Raw genomic sequence first — 23876 nt, forward strand, 5'->3', positions numbered from 1 at the left:
CAAGATAAGAGCCCATGGAATTACAGGGAAGTTACTAGCATGGGTGGGGCATTGGTTGATCGGCAGAAGCAGAGAGTGGGAATAAAGGGATCCTATTCTGGCTGGCTGCCGGATACCCCTGGAGTTCCACAGGGGTCAGTGTTGGAACTGCTGTTTTTTACGATGTATGTCAATGATTTGGACTATGGGATTAATGGATTTGTGGCTAAGTTTGCCAGTGATACAAAGATAGGTGGAGGAGTGGGTAGTGTTGAGGAAACAGCCTGCAGAGAGACTTAGATAGTTTAGGGGAATGAGCAAAGAAGTGGCAAATGAAATACAATGTTGGAATATTCTCCTGGAATAGGGGCCCTCTTGTCCACACCTACCACCCCACTAGCTTCCACATCCAGCACATAATTCTCCACAACTTCCATTATCTTCAACAAGAACCCAACATTCTCCTCCTCTCCCCCCCCCCCCCCCCCCACTTTCCACTTTTTTTGCAGTATCGCTCCCTACCCGACTCCCTTGTCCATTTGTCCTTCCCCACCAATCTCCCTCCTGGTACTTATCCTTGCCAGCTGAACAAATGCCATACCTGCCCCTACTACATCTCCTTCCTCACTACCATACAGGGCCCCAAACAGTCTTTCCAGGTGAGGCAACACTTCATCTGTGGTCATCTATTGTATCTGTCCTCCTGGCTTGGCCTCTTGCATATTGGTGAGACCACTTCATTGAACACCTATGCTCCTTCTCCCAGAAAATGCAGTCTCTCAGTGCCCACACATCTCAGTTCTACTTCCCGTTCCCATTCCGCCATGTCCTCGTCCGCTGCCACATTGCAACCACACTCACCTTGGAGGAGCAATACCTTGTATTCCATCTGGGTAGCTCCAACTTGATGGCATGAATATGAATTTCTCAAATTTCTGGTAATTGCCCTCCATTCCCCATTCCATTTCCCTCTCTCACCTTATCTCCTTACCTGCCCATCACCTTCATCTGGTACTCCACCCTTTCCCTTTCTTCCATGGCCTTCCATCAGATTCCACCTTCTCCATCTCTTTATCTCTTTACCATTGACTTCCCGGCTCTTTATTTCACCCCTCCCCCTCTCCCGGTTTCACCCATCACATACCACCTTGTACTTCTTCCTCCCCACCCCCACCTTCTTGCCCTAACCTCATCCTTTTCCAGTTCTGATGAAGAGTCTCGGCCCGAAATGTCGACTGTTTGCTTTTCTTCATAGATGCTACTTGGCCTGCGGAGTTCCCCCAGCATTTTGTGTGTGTCGCTTGGATTTCCAGCGTCTGCAGATTTTCTCATGTTTGTGCTACTATAAAAGTCTGTATTTGTTCTTTAATTTATCAACTGAACAATTCATCCACTGTATGCTGCTGATTTTTTTGCTTGACTGTAAATCGACAAAATCAACACAGACATCTAGTGCAGATAATCAATCCATTATGCGACCTATTGCTTTCCACATGATAAAACAGAGAAACCTAGAAAACCTACAGCACAATACAGGCCCTTCAGCCCACAATGCTGTGCTGAACATGTCCCTACCTTAGAAATTACTAGTCTTACCTACAGCCCTCTATTTTTCTGAGCTCCATGTACTTTCCAAAGGTCTCTTAAAAGACCCTATCGTATCCGCCTCCACCAGCGTGGCTGGCAACCCATTCCACTCACTCACCACTCTGAGTAAAAAACTTGCCCCTGACATCTCCTCTGTACCTACTCCCCAGCACCTTAAACCTGTGTGCTCTTGTGGTACCCATTTGAGCCCTGGGAAAAAGCCTCTGACTATCCACACGATCAATGCCTCTCATCATCTTATACACCTCTATCAGGTCACCTCTCATCCTCCATCGCTCCAAGGAGAAAAGGCCAAGTTCACTCAACCTATTCTCATAAACCATGCTCCCCAATCCAGGCAACATCCTTGTAAATCTCCTGTGCACCCTTTCTATGGTTTCCACATCCTTCCTGTAGTGAGGCGACCAGAACTGAGCACAGTTCTCCAAGTGGGGTCTGACCAGGGTCCTATATAGCTGCAACATTACCTCTCAGCTCCTAAATTCAATTCCACGATTGATGAAGGCCAATACACCGTATGCCTTCTTAACCACAGTGTCAACCTGCACAGCAGCCTTGAGCGTCCTATGGACTCAGATCCCAAGATCCCTCTGATCCTCCACACTGCCAAGAGTCTTACCATTAAATCTATATTCTGCCATCATATTTGACCCACCAAAATGAACCACCTCACATTTATCTAGGTTGAACTCCATCTGCCACTTCTCAGCCCAGTTTTTCAGCCTATCAATGTCCCACTGTAACCTCTGACAGTCCTCCAAACTATCCACAACACCTCCAACCTCTGTGTCATCAGCAAACTTGTGTGTTGTGTTGGGTGTTTATAGCCAAGGGAAGCAGTCGGCAATCCCCATGAAAAGGCCAATTTCGTTGGGATTGTAGATATCATCTGCACAAAATTTTTGAAGCAAGTTGGGGAGTTTTGCAGATTTCCATGTGTCTGCACTTACAGCATCCACAGTACCTGTCTCACCGGTGCTTTACGTGCCATCAACTTTTCCATGGAGACAACCGACCTTTAGAGTGTTGCTGTAAAAGCCTCGTGACCAGCTTCTTCGCCACCTCCTCTGACTTGTTTTTTAACGTTGGTCCACTGACACGCACACTTCATCCAGTTACAATGGAAAACCATCGACTGAGGTTGTCTTTAACATGTGGATCCTTAACACGCTTTCGTTTTTGCAATGTTCCCTGTTCTTCGCATAATGCCCTTCCTTCTCATATTCTTTCACTGACGTATCAAGTGTGAGTTGGAGATTTCGACATTCCAGTTGTTCCTGTCTGCTGGCGATGAGTGGCATTAAGCAAATGGCTTTTAATTTGGGCCAATAGGGTAATTTTTTTTGGCTAATGTCAAATTATTTTTGTGACATCTTGGCAAGGGTCTGAATCTTTTTCAAGTCAAAATTAAAAAATGATCAAAAATTGCTGCTTTTGAATTGGCATCCATTGGGCAAAATGGATAACATAACACAAGCAAATGCAGCTGACACTATTTAAAAAGTGTTAGCTCTAAGCACAGTGTAGCGTCTAATGGCCATGCATACGCTAGTTAGAAACTGACAACAATCCTTTGTCCCAAATAAACAGAGGGAAGCCCAGCTACTTTCTTGATTTGTTTTTGTTCTTCAGACTGATTAACCAGACTCATTTATATATTCTTCCTTAGAAAATGAGATCAGACCTATTCAGCGAATCCAAATGTGGTCTCACAGAGTCTCTGGATAATTACAGTGCTCTTCATTCATGTGTCCCATCTCCTCACAGGCCCTGTGTTTTTGAAAAGCTTTGGCAGATAATATCATCTCTTACCTTGCTTTATTTCCTTGGTCTCCTTGTTTTCTTCACATGGAAGGGACAGTTCCACAGCTAATCGACCCGCAGGACCATCATTATTGGCCTCAGAAGTAGTCTGTGTGGTGGTTGCAAGCCATCCCAGTAACTGCATGGGTTTCATCCGCATCACGAACTGGCCACTGTAAAACCTCCCCAATGTGTCACTGAGTGGTCGAATTGGGGGGGAGTTGAAGAGAATGTGATGAGGGTGAGAAAAGCAGGATTTTTTAATGGGTGGTTGTTGGTCAGTACAGATTCAGTGGGCTGATGGGCCTATCTCTGTGCAATATTTCTCTATGAATCTATCTCAATTTAAAGGTTCTTAAACTCCCAGTGAGGTTTGCTTCCTTCCTCTTTAACTTCCTCCAGTCCTATAACTGCCTGTGTTATGTGACTCTAATTCCGGAAATTGAGCATTTGTGAAGCTCCTCAGTCTATCATAGAGAGCTGACTTTTCAGCTTCCCTGGCTTTCAGCATCTTGACCTCTCTTGTGTTTCTTTTTAAGCAATGCTACAAAAGAACTCGTTCAGTGATCAAGCTGATTCTTGATATCTTTTTATGTACCTTAATAGAAAGGCACTAGTTTTAATTAGGAAGTTTCATGCCATTGGGACTGGTTTAAGAATGTGTGTGGAGGAAGAGGGCTTGCGGTATTGGCAGTCCCAAGAAGGAACACGTGATATGGTAGTTTTTGAAGCCATGTGGCATTGGGATGTATAGGGAACCTGACTGGAGAATCTGGTCAACATCTAGGGATTCAGCTGGCAACACTGTCACATTCACGATGGTTTGCTTTCAGGATCACTTCGGTATTCTTTGGTGGCGGAACACCAAGCCTAGCCAAGCCATCCACCGTTGCCAGCATCTTAGAAACTGTTACCAAGGCTACACGTACCTATCGCAACCTGGAAGTCAGCTTGGAGGCCAATCCTACATCTGTCTCATTGTCCAAGCTTGCTGAATTTAAAGAGGCTGGAGTGAATAGGATCTCCCTTGGGATCCAGGTAAGGTCTGTGTCTAAACATCGACAGGGAGAATATGGACTTCTTCAGATTTCCATTTTTCTTTTTTTTTGTAATTTATTTTTTTATTGAAGTTCATCAAACAAACATTTCCATAAGATGTATTTCAGACATTGTTTATATAATCATATATATCACAAATCTCCACAAAGTATTTATCTGAGGTACACACTTATAGAAAAGAGTGGAGAGAAAAAAACAAGCAAAAGGAAAAAAACTATGTACAAGTAGGGAGTGATCTCTTTTTTTACAACAGATTCATTGATTTGTGAGAATAAAATCAGGCCTATTAGAAATTATGTAGTTAAACCATTTTTCCCAGTATGAATCAAATTGTTCCAGCTTATGATTAACAGATGCTGTTATCTTCTCCATTTTGTAAATGTCCATTGTAACTTCCATCCATGTATTTAAAGTTGGGCTCTCCTGTGCATTTTTCTTTTTCCTAAAGTTGCTGAGTTTTGAATCAAGGTTGCCTGGACCCAGCAAGTGGTTTAATAGGGCAACAAGCTAAGAGCCATTTCCTGCCACTCCTCTGCTGCTTCAGGTCATACCATGTTTTATTCATAATCATGTATCAAGAAACGTGCTTATTTGTTTGGGCTCAGTGTTCGGAGCTTGGTGAGTGGTTAGAGGTAGCAGAGCACATAGAAGGCTGGGAATTTCAGGAAGTCACCTCCATAACAAGTGGGTGACTAATCAGTCTGAAGGGGGAGTCAGTGCAGGTACAGGTAGTCCCCGAGTTACTAATGTCCGACTTACAAACAGCTTGTACTTACGAACCGAGGAAGGAGAACGCCGCCCGCCATTTTAAGTCAGATCGCGACGCCATCCGCCATTTTAAGTCGGATCACGATGCCATCCGCCATTTTAAGTCATTGCCGTTGACACTGAGTTGAGTGTGTAACTTTGTATTTGGCTTAAATTTTTCTTAGTAAGATTCACTCTGATCCTCCCCCCCCCCCCCCCCCCCCGCCATTTCCAGTCGGCTGGTGGCGCAGTGAGATCAGCGCCAGGCTCGAGAACGGAGGTTCCCAAGTTCGATCCAGTGACAGACCGCTCCCGACACTGCCACCTCCAGTTTAAATTTAAATATTGAGGAGGATCAAATATCCAAACCCAGCCCAGCCCCCACTTGTCCCATTTAACCTGTCTCAGTACGGTGGACTTTAGGACCCGGGGAATTCAGTGCGGTGGTCCTTAGGACCCGGCAGAGCTCGGGACCCGCTGCCCGCAGTGTTTCTATTCTGTTGACAGGAAACGAAGGTGATTGAAAATAAAGTGGAAATAATAAAGCATTTGGAAAGAGCTGAAACGCCATCGGTCATTGGAAAAGCATTAGGCTATAGTCGGTCAACGATCGGAACAATTTTAAAGGATAAAGTGAGAATAATGGAGCATGTGAAAGGCCCTGCCCCGATGAAAGCTACAATTATTACTAAGCAACACAGTGGTTTAATTATTGGAATACATATGTTTCTTAAGTGTTTTATATGCATAGAAAGGTAAAATAGATATTGTATACTAAGACAAACGTTTGACTAACTGATGCTAAATAATACCGGATGTACTTGTTTCGACTTACGTACACTTAAAGACGGACTCAGGAACGGAACTCGTTCGTAACCCGGGGACTGCCTGTATTGCTGCAAAACTGAGGATGAGAGCAATTCAGGAAAGAGTGGTCTACACCACAACCATGGGTAGGGTGAAGTTAGAGAATCATTATGTAAGAACACAAGAAATAGTAGAAATTACAGTGGTTACAAGGAATCTTGTAGATAAGTGCCCAAATGTACCCAGCTAGTGCCTTGTGCCACGGGGCTGAATCTTTTACATAGAGAATGGGAATAGTCATGTGTCTTGATCTGTGACAGGAAGGGAAGGATTTCAGAAGTTACAGAGAAAATTAAAGAGCTAAAATTAAAAGAATGCTCCAGTGCCTGCACATAATAGACAATTGGTGCAGGAGTAGGCCATTCGGCCCTTCGAGCCAGCACCACCATTCAATGTGATCATGGCTGATCATCCACAATCCGTACCCCATTCCTGCCTTCTCCCCATATCCCTTGACTCCGCTATCTTTAAGAGCTCTATCTAACTCTTTCTTGAAAGCATTCAGAGAATTGGCCTCCACTGCCTTCTGAGGCAGAGCATTCCACAGATCCACAACTCTCTGGGTGAAAAAGTTTTTCCTGAACTCCGTTCTAAATGGCCTACCCCTTATTCTTAAACTGTGGCCTCTGGTTCTGCATTCTCCCAACATCGGGAACATGTTTCCTGCCTCTAGCATGTCCAATCCCTTAATAATCTTATATGTTTCAATCAGATCCTCTCTCATCCTTCTAAATTCCAGTGTATACAAGCCCAGTCACTCCAATCTTTCAACATATGACAGTCCCGCCATTCCGGGAATTAACCTCGTGAACCTACGCTGCACTCCCTCGATAGCAAGAATGTGTTAAGAGTATTTGGATAATGGAAGGCTCCATTCAGAATAGACCAGGCACTGCAGCAGGCCAGTCAACACAGAAAGGTAAACTTGTGAACTTACTGAAGGAGAGGAGTACCAGAGAACGAGAGTGCACCAGGGATCAGGCGAGGAGTCAGACAGCAGGAAAATCCAAGGCAGTCTTTGATGTGAAAATGAATAAATGCATGCCAGTGAGGTTATGGAGAAGTGGCACGTGGGACAATATAATGGCAATAACAGATACTTGGCATGAATTGAACAATAGGAAGTTTTCAAAGGGGAAATAGTTTAGGCAGACAGTGGACACATTCCATTGAAAGGGAAGAGATCCAAATTTGGAGCTCCCTGGATGAGTAAAATTGCAGAAATTAAAGTGAAACGAATAATTCCTGTGACACTTGTAGGAGATGAAAATTACAGTGAATATCTTAGTGAAAAATAAGAGGGGCTAAAAGAAGGTAGAAAAAATAAATGAATGTTGAACATAAGAAAGTTTGCACCAAAGTAATCAAGGTAATCAATCCCTTCTGCCTGTATATGATCCATATCCCTCCATTCTCTGCAATTTCATCTGCCTATCTAGGAGCCGGTAATGCTGTTGCCACTCCTAACAGTGCCTCAATGCTTAAACACAAGAGTACCAGAGAATGAAGATGCACATGGGATCAGGACAGGAGAGAAATGGGTGTGCTTCTCTTCTAACAATTCCATAAACAAGCATATCCATCTACGAACCCCTAAGAGCAAAAGAAAAGCGACTGAGGTGGGGGGGGGGGGGGGGGAGACTATATAAATGTGAGCACTCCCAGAGAGAAACTGCGCTCTGAGGATGTCACCCCAACTGCTGATGAAACATCTGCAAGCTAATTGCCAAGCTCGGCAGACACAGCAACATCAAACGCCTCAACCCGAGCCACCAATATTCACCACCAAACCACCATACTGTCTAAAAACTTGCCTTGCATATCTTCTTTAAAGTTTCCCCCTCTCACCTTAAATGTATACCTTCTAGTGTTAGACATTTTGACCTTTGGGAAAAGGTACTGGCTGTCAACTCTTATGTATGCCTGTCATAATTTTATAAACTTCTTGCAGATCTCCTCTCAGCCTCCATCACTCCAGAGAAAACAACCCTAATTTGTCTATCCTTGCCTTACAGCACATGCCTTTATCCAGGCAGCAACCTGGTAAACCTCTTTTGCATCCTCTACAAAGCTTCCATATCCTTCCTATAATGGGGTGAATGCAGTACTTCTAGACACAGCCTAACCAGAGTTTTATAAACCTGCAACAAAACTTCCTGACTTACCTAATTAAACTCCATCTCCCATTTTGCACCTATATCTGAAACTAATCTACATCTCGTATCCTGTTGTATCCTTTGATAATCTTCTGTGCTATCCAGAATTCCACCAATCTTTGTGTCATCTGCAAATTTACTAACCCACCCAGCCACATTTTCGCTCATTTAAATATATCACACACAGCAGAAGCGGTAGTATAGATCCCGGGGGAATACCATTCGTCATGGACTTCCAGCAGAAGACCACCCATCAAACAATTCTTTCTGCATCCAAAACGACCGTATCGTAGTGGATCCCATGCATCTTAATCCTCTTAATGAGCCTACAAAACTCATTTACACAACATACATAAATAACAACATAAATTAATTTGTCCTCATTTGAAGCATTGGAATTAATTCTAGGCATAAAACTATAGAAAATACATCAGTGGATTTTATACAAAAACAGTTTATAGCTTTTTAACTGCTTTTCGAGGTATAGTAGTTTCTTTCAGGCAGTAGGTTCTAACTTTATTGGGGTAGTGTATTAAAAATAGTTCAATAAATGTTTGACTAAGTGAGAAATCAGTGGGCATGGGGTAGTGCAGTAAGTGGTGTTGCTGTCGTGTTACATGTTAGAGAAACCACAGAGGGCCAGGGGGCCTACTGCTCCTATTTCTTATGTTGCAACTCTCTGCCTCATTCTGTATTCTTGGCCCATTAATCACAGGCTTTACGTAACGATGACTTGAAAATCCTGGGAAGAGATCACACAGTCCAGGAAGCCGTTTGGAGTCTGGAAGAAGCCAGGAATCTTTACCGTGGTTGCACGTCTGTTGACATCATCTTTGGGCACCCAGGACAGAGCTTGGAGTTGTGGGAGAAAGAACTGGAGGAGATTCTAACTCTCTGTGACCATCATGTGTCCCTTTATCAGTTGACATTGGAAAGAGGGACAGCCCTTTACAAACAGGTCCAAGAGAAGGTTCTGAAAATGCCTGAGCAACAGTTGGTGGCAGAGATGTACAATGTAGCAAGGAATATTCTGGAAAAGGCGGGGTTCCATCAATACGAAGTGTCAAATTTTGCTAAAAATGTAAGAGAATTTGGGTCTTAGCATGTTTGGAGTGGGGTGTGACTGTGTCCAGTCAGTGAACTGACAGGATGTAACTCCCCAGCTGTGGGCTGTAAGAATCTGTCTGTGCAGATGGACCAAGTCACAGCGTACATTGTGTGACTTTGCGTTAATGTCAGTTGGAAAGATTCCAAATGGAATGCAAGCAGCATTTAATTTCTCCTTCCCTCCATTGATGCTGCCTGACCTGCTGAGGTCCTCCAGCACTTCCTGTGTGTTGCACTGGAACTGGAGGCTTTATTGTAATGCCTTCACAATGCTAGCACCCGTTTGTGTGTTTGATGTTACTCTGGCTCAGCATGTTGATGGCTAACTGTAAATGCCACTTCATTTCCCTTGACTTATTTATCAGTGGCTTTGACCTGTACAACTGCAGCCCTTGTCCTGCCAGCCCATCATCTCCGTTCCGAATTGCAGCTCCTCTTGTCAAGCTCAACCTTTGTTATTGATCAGAGGGGCCCAGACCACACTGGAGCTGCTTTGACACACTAGTCCCAGCATGGAAGGACTTATAGACCGATGTACAGTATGTACACAGTAACTGATGGCATGAAAACCAAGGCAGTGAGTGAATCGATGGCTGAAACGTGTGCGCAGGCTTTGATGATTTAAGGAAAGTTGAAGATTAATTTGGTAATTAACTTGGATAAGAGATGGCTTTATTGAATAATTTTTCACTGGGCTGCACAAGAAGAGAGATTGAACACTCAGTGATGGAGCTTGGGGAAGGAAGCTGCAGGCCACTCTCAAATTCTGTGTATCCACATGCAGGAGATCGTTTTCAAGGGTAAGATGGAGGAGGTATTGACAAGGCTGAAGGGAGTAATTGGCTGATTAGCTCAAAGAACAGTAGGAGTGAGGCCACCAAACCAAAAGCATGGCACCTTTAACCTGTGTTTTACTCTGCATTAGCTTATCTCACCTTGAGCAATGATGAAATGTTTTTCATTAGCCTCAGTATGAGAAAAGGTGTTATTGGAGAGCAACTTGTTCCCCGGAACTTTCCTACCAGAGGAGGGGTGGGGAGTAGGTTAAAAGCAGGAGTTCATCATTCAGCTCCTCCAGCATGCTGGCTGTCCCAGTGGGTATGTTCATGGTTAGACGTTGCAAATTTAAGATGACTAAGGAAGTGGAGAGAAAGAAGCGTTTATACTAATGCAATAAGTTGTAACCTAAAATTAATTGAAAGGATGATTGAAGCAGATTGTCTACCTGTCAAAAAGCTAGGGCACGATTTAGTAACTGGAATGTGAGACAAGGAGCCAGAAAAGATGTTAAATTAAGAATGCACTGTTTATATTGCAGTGCCATGTATCAACGCTATAAAGTAGATCAGTGTCTCTAGTAGCCGGCTCTATTCCATTCCCTGGTGCTTGATGAGTTTCTCCAGCATGGTCTGCTCATTTTGCAGGGAGCTGTGTGCCACCATAACCTGGGATACTGGAGAGGAATGCAATACCTCGGGGTAGGCCCAGGTGAGTTCTCACTGTTTCAACATATGTTCCCAGTCCTGTACATCACCAGCACTTGCAATGAATAGGTTCTGCAGGGACTGCCTCAGTACATCTGACTGATACAAGCAAAAAATCATAGCCTGAGCTCTCACGGGAAGGGAGTAGAAAGTACAGGGAAATCAAGGAGGCAATTTAGAAAAGGAAGGAAGAGAGGAAGGTGGCAGTGGGGTCCTCATTATACAGGGTACCCACATATAATCCTAACAAAGACGGATCTGAATATTACTCTGCTGTTGAGAAAGCCAATTTGAATGGAAATTCTCCCCTGAAGAAATTTTTGAAGCATGGCATCACCAGTAAGTATCCTTTCATGAGAAAGTCTAGTACAAAAACTTGGTACAGTCTCTGGTACCTACTGGGATTTGCCTTCATCAGAGCATATCTATTTCAACTATACCATAACAGGTATCAACAATTGAAGGACTTGCTGACACTTTATCAGTGCCTCCTATTTCCATCAGTCAGGCTGCAAAACAATATCAAAATCGATCTTTGATGCAAGAAGATCAATGTCAAATATCTCAAGAATCTCACAAAGGTACTTGGTAGTCAACCTGACAACTTTCAACCTACAGGAACCACAGAGTGGTTCAGACAGATCTACGATGAAACCTTGCAAAATAATGGTCAGTTTCCACCTCAACACCACCTCTCAGTAAAGGAAGATGTTAGTGATGAAATTCACCAACAACTCTTGCTCATCATCACTGAGGCAATGTACAGTTGAAGATCATGGCTATATACCCAACACTAATCCTTTAAATTTCAGAAACATGGACTACATACCCAAGACACTTCTAAGCACTGAGAATACCTCCAATTATACTGCTCAAAATTCTCTTAAGTCCCCTGGCGTGATCAGTGAGACAACATCAGCAATCTCCCCCAGATCGTGGAGCCTCTAGTTCTATTTAGCCAGCTAATAAGAATACAAGAAATCAGATTAGATCACCTGGCTCTTCGAACATATGCCACCATTCACCAAGATCATGCCTGATTTTCCCTGTCATTGACTTTCCCAGAATCATCTGTATATTTTTAGGTTCTCCCAAAGTTCAGATTTTGAATGAACCAAAGAATTGACCCTCCCCCCTGCCCCAGATGGGGAATTCCTGAGGTTTACCACCCTCAAAATGTAGAAATCCTTCTTACCTCAGTCCAAAATAGCCTATGTCTTAATCTTTAACTGAACTCTCCTACTACCTCACACACCCACTCCCAGTCCTAAACTTCGCAGCCAAGAAACCTATCAGGCCCTTTAAGAATTTAGTAAATTTCAAGAACTTCTCTCATTCTAAACTCTAGAGGCTACAGACCCCCTTCCATTCAATCTCTTGTCAAACCCACCACTTCTGGAACTAGCCCAATAAATCTTTGTTCCTCTCGCTCTGTGGTAAGTACTTTCTTTCTTAATTAGAGTTCATGCATTGAGAGCACAAAAGCCGAGCGTAAGTGGCAGAAGGAACAGACCTTGAAATCTACAGACATTGATTGGACCCAAATCATTCTCGATGTTGAGGAACATTGTAAGTGGAGACGTTCTCAATGAGGCACATTTTGTTGGGTCAGTGTACAGTGAGACGTGTACTGCATGAATGATTAGTGTTGAAGTGTACTGTATATAGTAAGAGGGAACGATGTCTGGGCAATGTTGGGTGACCCCTGTTTGGGAGGGAGGGCAGTGGTAGGTGAGACCTGTGTAGAAAGGAGGACAGTGGTAGATGAGACCTGTGTAGAAAGGAGGACAGTGATAGGTCAGACCTGTGTAGAAAGGAGGACAGTGATAGGTCAGACCTGTGTAGAAAGGAGGACAGTGGTAGGTCAGACCTGTGTAGAAAGGAGGACAGTGATAGGTGAGACCTGTGTAGAAAGGAGGACAGTGGTAGGTGAGACCTGTGTAGAAAGGAGGACAGTGGTAGGTCAGACCTGTGTAGAAAGGAGGACAGTGATAGGTGAGACCTGTGTAGAAAGGAGGACAGTGATAGGTCAGACCTGTGTAGAAAGGAGGACAGTGGTAGGTGAGGTAATTGTTGTTTTATAGCAGTCCATGTGTTTTTGTTTCTAGGTGCCCATGGCCGGTTTGTACCAAGGGGTGATGGTAAAACACAGAGAGAGGCAAGGATACAGACTTTGGAACCAGACCATTGGCTCAGAGAGGTGAGACAGTTTGGCCATGGAACCAGGAAGAGGGTACCGCAAAGTGAGTTGGACATGTACGTAAATCAGTTTGATTTTGCTTTTGATGATTATATACTAGAAATAATGTTAATTAGTTATTAACAACATTGTCTTGGAGATGAGGTTCACAGCAAACAGTGAACTCGGCTCTGTGCAGGCTCCTTGTAGAATCCCATTTCCCCACTATTTTCTCATAGCCCAACAAACTATTTCCCTCTTCCTAACTGCAAAGCCTGAGTGATTCTGTTTCCACCACAAACGGTTCGACACCAGTGGCTCTCGCTGAAACAGAAATGTTTTCTCCACATCCCCCCTTTACTCAAAGCTTTAAATCTGCCCCTGAACCATATGCCAGCACCTGGGGTCAAATCTCTTCTCAACCTTTTTTTTAAAACTCAATTTCAAGTTTAACTGCCATTCAACAGAAAGCTTGAATAGGTTAGGACTTTATTCCCTGGAGCGTAGGAGAATGAGGGGTGATTTGATAGAGGTGTATAAAATTATGATGGGTACAGATAGAGTGAATGCAAGCAGGCTTTTTCCACTGAGGCTAGGGGAGAAAAAAACCAGAGGTCATGGGTTAAGGGTGAAGGGGGGAAAGTTTGAAGGGAACATTGGGGGGGGCTTCTTCATGCACAGAATGGTGGGAGTGTGGAATGAGCTGCCAGATGAAGTGGTGAATGCGGGCTCACTATTGGCATTTAAGAAAAACTTGGACAGGTATATGGATGAGAGGGGTTTGGAGAGATATGGCCCAGGTGCAGGTCAGTGGGACTAGGCAGAAAAATGGTTCGGCACAGCCAAGAAGGGCCAAAAGGCCTGTTTCTGTGCTGTAATGTTCTACGGTTCTATTCAACCATAATTGACTGTCCATGAATACAGCCAGATGAAACAGCGTTACTCTGGGGCCAAGTGCAAAGCACAGTACCAACAGTCACATACAGCATATTTAAGATATCAGTACACACATAAAATGTAATAGTCCAAGGCCGTGAATTCATGAATGTTGTGGCAGTCTGCAGTCAAATACAATACAGCTGTCTTCTGCCAAGTGAACGCTGCCAACAGGCAACACCGATCCATCATGGACACTGCACCACACCACTTCCAGCCTCCGGTTAAGCACCCTGCCCCCGGGCAGCTGCCAACAGGCAACACTGATCCATCATGGACACTGCACCACACCACTTCCAGCCTCCGGTTAAGCACCCTGCCCCCGGGCAGCTGCCAACAGGCAACACCGATCCATCATGGACACTGCACCACACCACTTCCAGCCTCCGGTTAAGCACCCTGCCCCCGGGCAGCTGCCAACAGGCAACACCGATCCATCATGGACACTGCACCACACCACTTCCAGCCTCCGGTTAAGCACCCTGCCCCCGGGCAGCTGCCAACAGGCAACACTGATCCATCATGGACACTGCACCACACCACTTCCAGCCTCCGGTTAAGCACCCTGCCCCCGGGCAGCTGCCAACAGGCAACACCGATCCATCATGGACACTGCACCACACCACTTCCAGCCTCCGGTTAAGCACCCTGCCCTCGGGCAGCTGCCAACAGGCAACGCTGCTGCTGCTGGAGGGCTGGTCCTCACTATGAACATGGCCATGCAGCTACCGTGTTCACTGATCAACTAATAACTCCGACTTCACATTAACAATGTCTGACCGAATCTTGTGATCAAAAGAAAAGTGACTAAGACGATCACTGGCTGATAGACCGCACACCTCCTTCGAACACCAGCCCCTCTCTGTCGCAGGCAGCATCATAATCCACACCAAATCTAGCTCCTTCAGCGTCTCTGCCAACAAGCAACTCACTCGTGGGTTAGAACTGGAATACTTTAAATTCTTAATGTCCAGCAAGGGCTTGTGATTGTAAAAAACACATTTAAAATGATAATAACATCCTCGGTTGACCCCCATAGAGGCTGTTGCGTCCAAGCACCCTGCCATCGTACTAGAGTCTTACTCTGACGGCAAAGGCTGCATTTTTTAAAACCTGATAACTGAAATCTGTCATCACCAAAGCCATTCTAGTGAATCCCTTCCACTCTTTGGAGATATTTACATCCTCCTAAGATGTAGAACATTGAACAGTACAGCACTAGAACAGGCCCTTTCGCCCACAGTGTTGTGCTGAAACAGCTAAAAAGCAATTCAAAAACACCGATACACTTATCCCTCCTACCTACATCATGTCCATGTCCCTCCATCTTCCTGACATCCATGTGCCTATACAAACATTCTTAAAAACCTCTAATGTATTTACCTCTACCAGCATACCAGGCAGCGCATTCCAGGCATCCACCACTCTCGGAGTGAAAAACTTATCCCTCACATCCCTCTTGTACCTACCTTCTCTCACCTTCAATCCATGTCCTCTTGTATTAGACATTTCAACCATGGGAAACAGATACTCTCTGTCCACTCTGTCTATGCCTCTCATAATCTTACAAGCCTCTATCAGATCTCCCCTCAGCCTCCGACACTCCAGAAGAAATAACCCAAGTTCATCTAGCCTCTTATGGTAGCACGTGCCCTCTAAACCAGGCAGCATCCTGGTAAACCTCTTCTGCACTCTCTCCAAAGCCTCAACATCCTTCCATAGTGGGGCGATCAGAAATGTATGCAATACTCCAGATGCAGCCTAACCAGAGTTTTATAAAGTTGCAACATAACGCCCTGACTTTTGAACTCAATGCCACAACTAATAAAGCAAGCATTCCATAAGCCACCTTGACCACCTTACCGACCTGTGTAGCCACTCTCATGGAGCTATGAACTTGAACCCCAAGATCTCTCTGCTCAGCAGCACTGTGAAGGATCTTGCCCTTAACAGTGTACTGTCTCCTTGCATTTGCTCCACCAAGGTGCGGCACCTCACATTTATCTGCGTTAAACGCCATCTGCCATTACTCTGCCCATATCTGCAACTGATCTGTATTGCAGTGTATTCTTTGCCAGTCTTCTGCACTATCCACAACTCCACAAATTTTGGTATCATCACAAACTTACTAACCCACCCACCTACATGTTCATCCAGATCATTTATTTACATCACAAACAGCAGAGGTCCCACACAGATCCCTGCAGAACTCCACTAATTACAGACCTTCAGCCACCACCCTCGGCCTTCTCTGCACAAGGCAGTTCAGAATCCAGACAGCCTGTTTCACTCTGGATCCTACGCATCTTAATCTTCTGGTTTAGCCAGAATTGGACACAATACTTGTTTGAAATATGTGGCTTTAGTTATACATCCTAGCATCCTCTTTATGAGTGATTTAAGTGCATACACAACCGGCTTCTGCCGCTGAATATCCTTTAGAACTGTTCTATTTAGTCTGTGTTGTGTCATTTTGTTCTTTCAGTCCTTGTATCCCTTGGTACGGCTTTGTATTGGATTCTGTAACATGGTTGCAATGTTACACTAACCTGCCATGTTTATTGCTCTTCCAAGATTTGTGTCGTACAAGCATTGGGAAATTTGATCCATATCATGAAAAAGAATGAAAAACCAGTTTTCCCAGATCTGCTCTCTGAGAAAAAAAATTAGTTTTAGAAGACATTAGGATAAGCTTCCACAATTTAATACAGCAGTATTAACTGAATAATCCTTCAATTTTTTTTCAATTACTGGAATTATCCTACAACTTTGTTGGATTTATTTCCTGCTTTGATGCAACTACCAAGCCACTCCTACTAATAGACATTTAAATCTCCAATTCAAAATATTTTTGTTATTATTTTCAACTACTGCTTAACTCTAGTACTGAAATCAGGAGGAAGTTGCCTTGCCTGTATTAGACCTGATCAAACTTCATGGAGCATGGGGTTAATGTTGAAGACTCCCAGGGATAATCCTTTCTGCCTGTAACTGTCTCAGAGACATAAAATGAATATTTCAATGGAACATAAGTTTTTATCATAAATTTGTGATTATTTTATCATCTTAAAATATTTTATGTAAGGTTTTATTTAATGTAGAGTGTAATGGGTCACGTGACCAGAGTTTAATAAGAGCATGACTGTAGTATGGGTCAGAACCAACATGGAAGCAGAGAAAGACATATGGCCCTAAAATAACCTCTGCATGTGGTCCAAGAGGCGCGCACGGTAATTGTTTTATTTGTTTTTTATTGTGTACAATATTGTTGATGTGCCTTTACATGGACAGTGTGATGCGTTTTTAGTGATTTTATTTGATTTCAGCACATTTCTGTTGTGCTAACGTGTTTGGGCCTGTTTATAAGCGGACACCAGCTTGAGAGATTACAAAAGACTGAGAGATGTATGTTTCAACCTTTTATGACCTTTATTTTCCTGTAGTTTTCATGGTGTCTGCTGGAGAAAGAGAGAGAGAAGCAAAAGTAAATCTTCAAGGACATCTGTATGTTGTGTGGCCATTGTTTCATTGGACCAGTGCAGTTACACTGCCAGTATTCCACTGAACTGTCTCTTCTAATGAATAAAAGATCACAACGTTTCCAGGGATTGTGGTGGAAGAGTATGGAAAGTTGGCTGCATATCCCTGGAAGCATTTCCTGGAATTTCCTAATTGTGGGTAACTGGCCACATTTGAAAATATTTTCCTGTTACATAACCAACAAAACTAGCTTTTACTTGGCCCGAGAGTGTTTGATGTGGCGGATCAAAAAAAAATCTCACTCTGTAAAAACCTGTGCCCTACTTTACTTTGGACTGCTAATTGGAAAGAATAGAAAGTACTTTTCACTGCGTTGACTTCCGGTAAGATGGTGGCATGTTCAATCGCAGTGGGTTCTGTGGGGCCAACCAAAGGTGTTATTGTCCTTTTTAAGCATTTTTTACAATCACAAGATCCTGCTGGACATTAAGAATGTAAAGTACTGCAGGTCTACTCATTGGCAGAGAAACTGGGCTTGGTGTGAATCAAGCTGCGTCTGCCTGCATCAGAGAGGTGTCAGATGAGTCAGTATGCGAAGGCGGTGTGCAGTTTAACAGCGAGTGATCTTAATCGTTTTTCTTGGGATCGCAACACCCTGTTGGACATTGTTAATGTGGAATGCTGCAAGTCCGATTCACTGATTTATTGGTGGATGACGGAGGCAGTTGGCAGGAAAGCTGCAGGCCTCAGTCACAGTGTGGCCTGCTTACAGCCACCCAGGAAAGAGGTGTCGGACGGAGTCAGCGCACTCCATCAGAGGCAGTGTTGTGCAGCATTCAAGCTGGAGTCAGTGCTGCCTCCCAGTGTTCACTTGGCAGAAGACAGGCTATATTGTGTTCGACTGTGGACTGCAACATTCCTGGGCCTCAGGGTCTTGGACTGTTTTTTGTGTTGTGCTTGCTGTCTTTTATGTGTCTTGTGCTGTGTGTGACCGTTTTGCACCTTGTGCCCGGAGTAACGCTTCGTTAAATGACAATTAAACTTGAATTCATAGTACTTGATGGTTCAGTGTAATGAAACTTGTTTTCGTACCTGTGCTGTACCTGAGCTATGCTTAGTTTGATGGGACAATGTAAACAGCAGTTTATTTTGCATCTAACCTGTGCAGAACCTACTCTGTAGTATTTGATGGGACTTTGTAAATGAAACTGGGATTATTTGATGGATTTATGCAGAAAAGTTTTTTTTCAATAATTTACCCTGCTGTCACAGATCAGGGACTGGTAAATCATGTTGTCTGAAGTCAAAGGGATTCGGTTCCAGACATTAAAATCTTTACTGAGTTTGGTAACAAATGAACTTGTTTTTTTTGTGTAGCTTGGAGGAAGTGCTGGTGCTAGGACTCCGAATGAATCAGGGACTCACCCATCAGGTAATTAGCATAAGAAACCTTAAATCCGATGGTCCTGATTTTTGTGACTCACATCCATGGTGGAATGAAAACATCCTATAATCTATTTCACACTGCATACTACAACACTCCAGTCAGAAAGCTTTGAAATCTCAACCAGTACAGAGTGATTGGTTCAACTTACTCCTTATAATCGCTGTATCCATTCAGCCCATCATATGGATGGTAGCTCCCTGCAGAACACTAAGACCATGAGGCATTTGAGCATAATTTGGCCATTCAGCCCATCATATCGGCATGGTTTCCTCAGGGAAAATCTTCCTGACGTGTTGGAATTCTTTGAAGAAGTTACAAGCAGCGTAAACAGAGGAGAATCGGTTGATGTGTGCTTGAATTTTCAGAAGGCCTTTGACAAGGCGCCACACATGAAGCTGCTTAACAGGCTATGAGCCTATGGAATTACAGGAGAGATTCTAACATGGATAAAGCAGTGGCTGATTGGGGGAGACTAAGATTGGGAATAAAGGGAGCCCTTTCTGACTGGCTGCCAGTGACTAGTGTGTTCCACAGGGGTCTGTGTTGGGACCGATCCTTTTTACGTTATATGTCAATGATTTGGATGATGGAATTGATGACTTTGTTGCAAAGTTTGCAGATGGTATGAAGATAGGTGGAGGCACAGGTATTTTTGAGGAATTAGAGACACTACAGAAGGGCTTCGATTAGGAGAATGGGCAAAGTAATGGCAGGTGAATACCGTGTCGGGAAGTGTATGATCATGCAGGTTGGTAGAAGAAGTGAAAGGGTAGACTATTTTCTAAACGGAGAGGAAATACAAAAATGTAAGGTGCAAAGAGACTTGGGAGTCCTTGTGCAGGATTCTCTTAAAGTTAATTTGCAGGTTGATTCAGTGGTGAGGAAGGCAAATGCAATGTTAGCATTCATTTCAAGAGGACTAGAACATAAAAGCAACAGTATAATGTTGAAACTAATAAAACACTGGTGAGGCCCCACTTGGAGCACCGTGAGCCAGTTTGAGCTCCTTATGTGCCGAAACTGGAGAGGGTTCAAAGGTGGTTCACAAAAATACTTGCAGGATTGAATGGCTTGTCATATGAAGTGCGTGTGATAGCTCTGGGCCTGTATTCACTAGAATTCAGAAGAATGAGGGGTGAACACGAGGAAATCTGCAGATGCTGGAAATTCAAACAACAACACACACAAAATGCTGGTGGAACACAGCAGGCCAGGCAGCATCTATAGGGAGAAGCGCTGTTGACGTTTCGGGCCGAGACCTTTCGTCAGGACTCACTGAAAGGAAAGATAGTAAGAGATTTGAAAGTAGTGGGGGGAGGGGGAAATGTGAAATGATAGGAGAAGACCGGAGTGGGTGGGGTGAAGCTGAGAGCTGGAAAGGTGATTGGCGAAAGTGATACAGAGCTGGAGAAGGGAAAGGATCATGGGACGGGTGGCCTCAGGAGAAGGAAAGGAGGCGGGGGGAAGCACCAGAGGGAGATGGAGAACAGGCAAACAACTAAATATGTCAGGGATGGGGTAAGAAGGGGAGGAGGGGCATTAACGGAAGTTAGAGAAGTCAATGTTCATGCCATCAGGTTGGAGGCTACCTAGCCAGTATATAAGTGTATAATGGTCTCCCAGTCTGCGTCGGGTCTCACCAATATATAAAAGGTCACACCGGGAGCACCGGACGCAGTATACCACACCAGCCGACTCACAGGTGAAGTGTCACCTCACCTGGAAGGACTGTCTGGGGCCCTGAATGGTGGTGAGGGAGGAAGTGTAAGGGCAGGTGTAGCACTTGTTCCGCTTACAAGGATAAGTGCCAGGAGGGAGATCGATGGGAAGGGATGGGGGGGACGAGTGGACAAGTTTCGCTGAACACCTACGCTCGGTTCGCCAGAAAAAGCAGGATCTCCCAGTGGCCACACATTTTAATTCCACGTCCCATTCGCATTCTGATATGTCTATCCATGGCCTCCTCTATTGTCAAAATGAATCCAAACTCAGGTTGGAGGAACAACACCTTATATACCGGTTGGGTAGCCTCCAACCTGATGGCATGAACATTGACTTTTCTAACTTCCGTTAATGCCCCTCCTCCCCTTCTTACCCCATCCCTGACATATTTAGTTGTTTGCCTGTTCTCCATCTCCCTCTGGTGCTTCCCTCCCCCACTTTCTCCTGAGGCCTCCTGTCCCATGATCCTTTCCCTTCTCCAGCTCTGTATCACTTTCGCCAATCACCTTTCCAGCTCTTAGCTTCATCCCACCCCCTCCAGTCTTCTCCTATCATTTCGCATTTCCCCCTCCCCCCACTACTTTCAAATCTCTTACTATCTTTTCTTTTGGTTAGTCCTGACGAAGGGTCTCGGCCCGAAACGTCGACAGTGCTTCTCCCTATAGATGCTGCCTGGCCTGCTGTGTTCCACCAGCATTTTGTGAATGAGGGGTGACCTCACTGAAACCTGTCAAATGGTGAAAAGCCTTGATAGAGTGGATGTGGAGAGGATGTTTCCTGTGGTGGGAGAGTCTAAGACCAGAGGACACAGATAGAGTGAATGTGGAGAGGATGTTTCCTGTAGTGGGGTCTAGGTCCAGAGGACACAGATAGAGTGGATGTGGAGAGGATGTTTCCTGTAGTGGGGAGTCTAGGTCCAGAGGACACAGATAGAGTGGATGTGGAGAGGATGTTTCCTGTGGTGGGAGAGTCTAAGACCAGAGGACACAGATAGAGTGGATGTGGAGAGGATGTTTCCTGTAGTGGGGAGTCTAGGTCCAGAGGACACAGATAGAGTGGATGTGGAGAGGATGTTTCCTGTGGTGGGAGAGTCTAGGTCCAGAGGACACAGATAGAGTGGATGTGGAGAGGATGTTTCCTGTGGTGGGAGAGTCTAAGACCAGAGGACACAGATAGAGTGGATGTGGAGAGGATGTTTCCTGTAGTGGGGAGTCTAGGTCCAGAGGACACAGATAGAGTGGATGTGGAGAGGATGTTTCCTGTGGTGGGAGAGTCTAAGACCAGAGGACACAGATAGAGTGGATGTGGAGAGGATGTTTCCTGTAGTGGGGAGTCTAGGTCCAGAGGACACAGATAGAGTGGATGTGGAGAGGATGTTTCCTGTGGTGGGAGAGTCTAAGACCAGAGGACGCAGATAGAGTGGATGTGGAGAGGATGTTTCCTGTGGTGGGAGAGTCTAAGACCAGAGGACACAGATAGAGTGGATGTGGAGAAGATGTTTCCTGTGGTGGGAGGGTCTAAGACAAAAGGATTCAACCTCAGAATAGAGGAGTGTCCTTTTAGAACGGAGATAAGAAATTTCTTTAGCCAGAGGGTGGTGAATCTGCGGAATTCTTTGCCACAGGCAGCTGTGGAGCCAAGCCTTTATATATATTTAAGGCAGAAGTTGATAGATTCTTAATTGTTCAGGGCATGAAGGGATGCAGGGAGAAGGCAGGAGAGTGGGACTGAGAGGGAAAGTTGGATCAGCCATGGTGAAATGGCAGAGCAGGCTCGATGGGCCAAATGGCCTAATTCTGCTCCTATGTCTTATGGTCTTTCTATATAATAAGCCCAAAACTGCTCACAATACTCCAAGTGAGGCCTCACCAATAGTTTTTAAAACCTCAGCATTACATTGTTGTTTTCACATTCTAGTCCTCTAGAAAGCAATGTCTTCTTCACCACCGACTCAGCCTGAAAATTAATCTTTAGGGAATCCTGCACAACAATTCCCAAGTCCCTTTGCACTTCAGACTTTTGAATTTTCTCCCCATTTAGAAAATAGTCCACGCTTTTATTCCTTCTGACAAAGTGCATGACCATACACTTCTCAACACTGTATTCTGTCTGAAACTTCTTTGCCCATTCTCCTAATCTGTATAAATCCTTCTCCACCCTCTGCTTCCTCAAAACTATAGGTCCTTCCACTATCTTCATATCGTCGCCAACGTGGCCACAAAGCCATCCAAATCATTGACATATAATATAAAAAGAATCGCCCCAATACCAACCCCTGTGGAATATCAGTCATCACAGGCAGCCTTGATCCATTTCTTCCCAATCTCTGCCTCCTGCAAATCAGTCAGTGCTCTATCCACGCTACATAATACCATGTGCTCTTATCCTGCTAAGCAGCCTCATGTGTGGGACTTATCAAAGCCTTTGGAAAATCCACAACATCCATTGATTCTCCTTTGTCTATCGTGCTTGTTACTTCCTCAAAGAATTCCAGCAGATTTGTCAAGTAAGATTTCCCCTTAAGGAAACGATGCTGACTTTGGCACATCTTACATGTGCCTCCTAGTACCCTGAAACCTCATCCTTAACAATCGACTCCAACATGGTGAGACCACACCTGGAGTATTGTGCGCAGTTTTGGTCCCCTAATCTGAGGAAAGACATTCTTGCCATAGAGCGAGTACAAAGAAGGTTCACCAGATTGATTCCTGGGATGGCAGGACTTCCATATGAAGAAAGACTGGATCGACTGGGCTTATACTCGCTGGAATTTAGAAGATTGAGGGGGGGATCTTATTGAAACGTATAAAATTCTAAAGGGATTGGACAGGCTAGATGCAGGAAGATTGTTCCCGATGTTGGGGAAGTCCAGAACAAGGGGTCACAGTTTAAGGATAAAGAGGAAGCCTTTTAGGACCGAGATGAGGAGAAACTTCTTCGCACAGAGAGTGATGAATCTGTGGAATTCTCTGCCACAGGAAACAGTTGAGGCCGGTTCATTGGCTATATTTCAGAGGGAGTTAGATATGGCCCTTGTGGCTAAAGGGATCAGGGGGTATGGAGAGAAGGCAAGTACAGGGTTCTGAGTTGGATGAACAGCCATGATCATACTGAATGGCGGTGCAGGCTCGAAGGGCCAAATGGCCTACTCCTGCACCTATTTTCTATGTTTCTAATATCTTACTAACCACTGAGGTCAGGCTAACTGACCTATAATTTCTTTTCTTCTGCTTCCCTCCCTTCTTGAAGAGTGGAGAGCCATTTGCGATTTTCCAATCCTCTAGACACATTTTTGAATCTAG

General features: G+C 44.5%; 1 protein-coding gene across 4 annotated transcripts in view; it reads left to right on the forward strand.

The window, feature by feature from the left end:
* The window catches only part of rsad1 (radical S-adenosyl methionine domain containing 1), a 59134-nt gene that overhangs the window by 22024 nt on the left and 13234 nt on the right, over window positions 1–23876 (forward strand). The window contains exons 3-7 of one of the 4 annotated variants that reach the window (XM_073026616.1): window positions 4224–4428; window positions 8935–9300; window positions 10751–10814; window positions 12919–13066; window positions 18783–18837. In XM_073026616.1, coding sequence (XP_072882717.1) covers window positions 4224–4428; window positions 8935–9300; window positions 10751–10814; window positions 12919–13066; window positions 18783–18837 — 838 coding nt within the window. Of the gene's footprint in view, window positions 1–4223; window positions 4429–8934; window positions 9301–10750; window positions 10815–12918; window positions 13067–17368; window positions 18761–18782; window positions 18838–23876 lie in introns of those variants that run through there. The other 3 variants (XM_073026619.1, XM_073026617.1, XM_073026618.1) reach the window with 3 other exon arrangements.

The sequence above is a fragment of the Hemitrygon akajei genome, chromosome 22, assembly GCF_048418815.1.
Source record: "Hemitrygon akajei chromosome 22, sHemAka1.3, whole genome shotgun sequence".
Lineage (NCBI taxonomy): Eukaryota > Metazoa > Chordata > Chondrichthyes > Myliobatiformes > Dasyatidae > Hemitrygon > Hemitrygon akajei.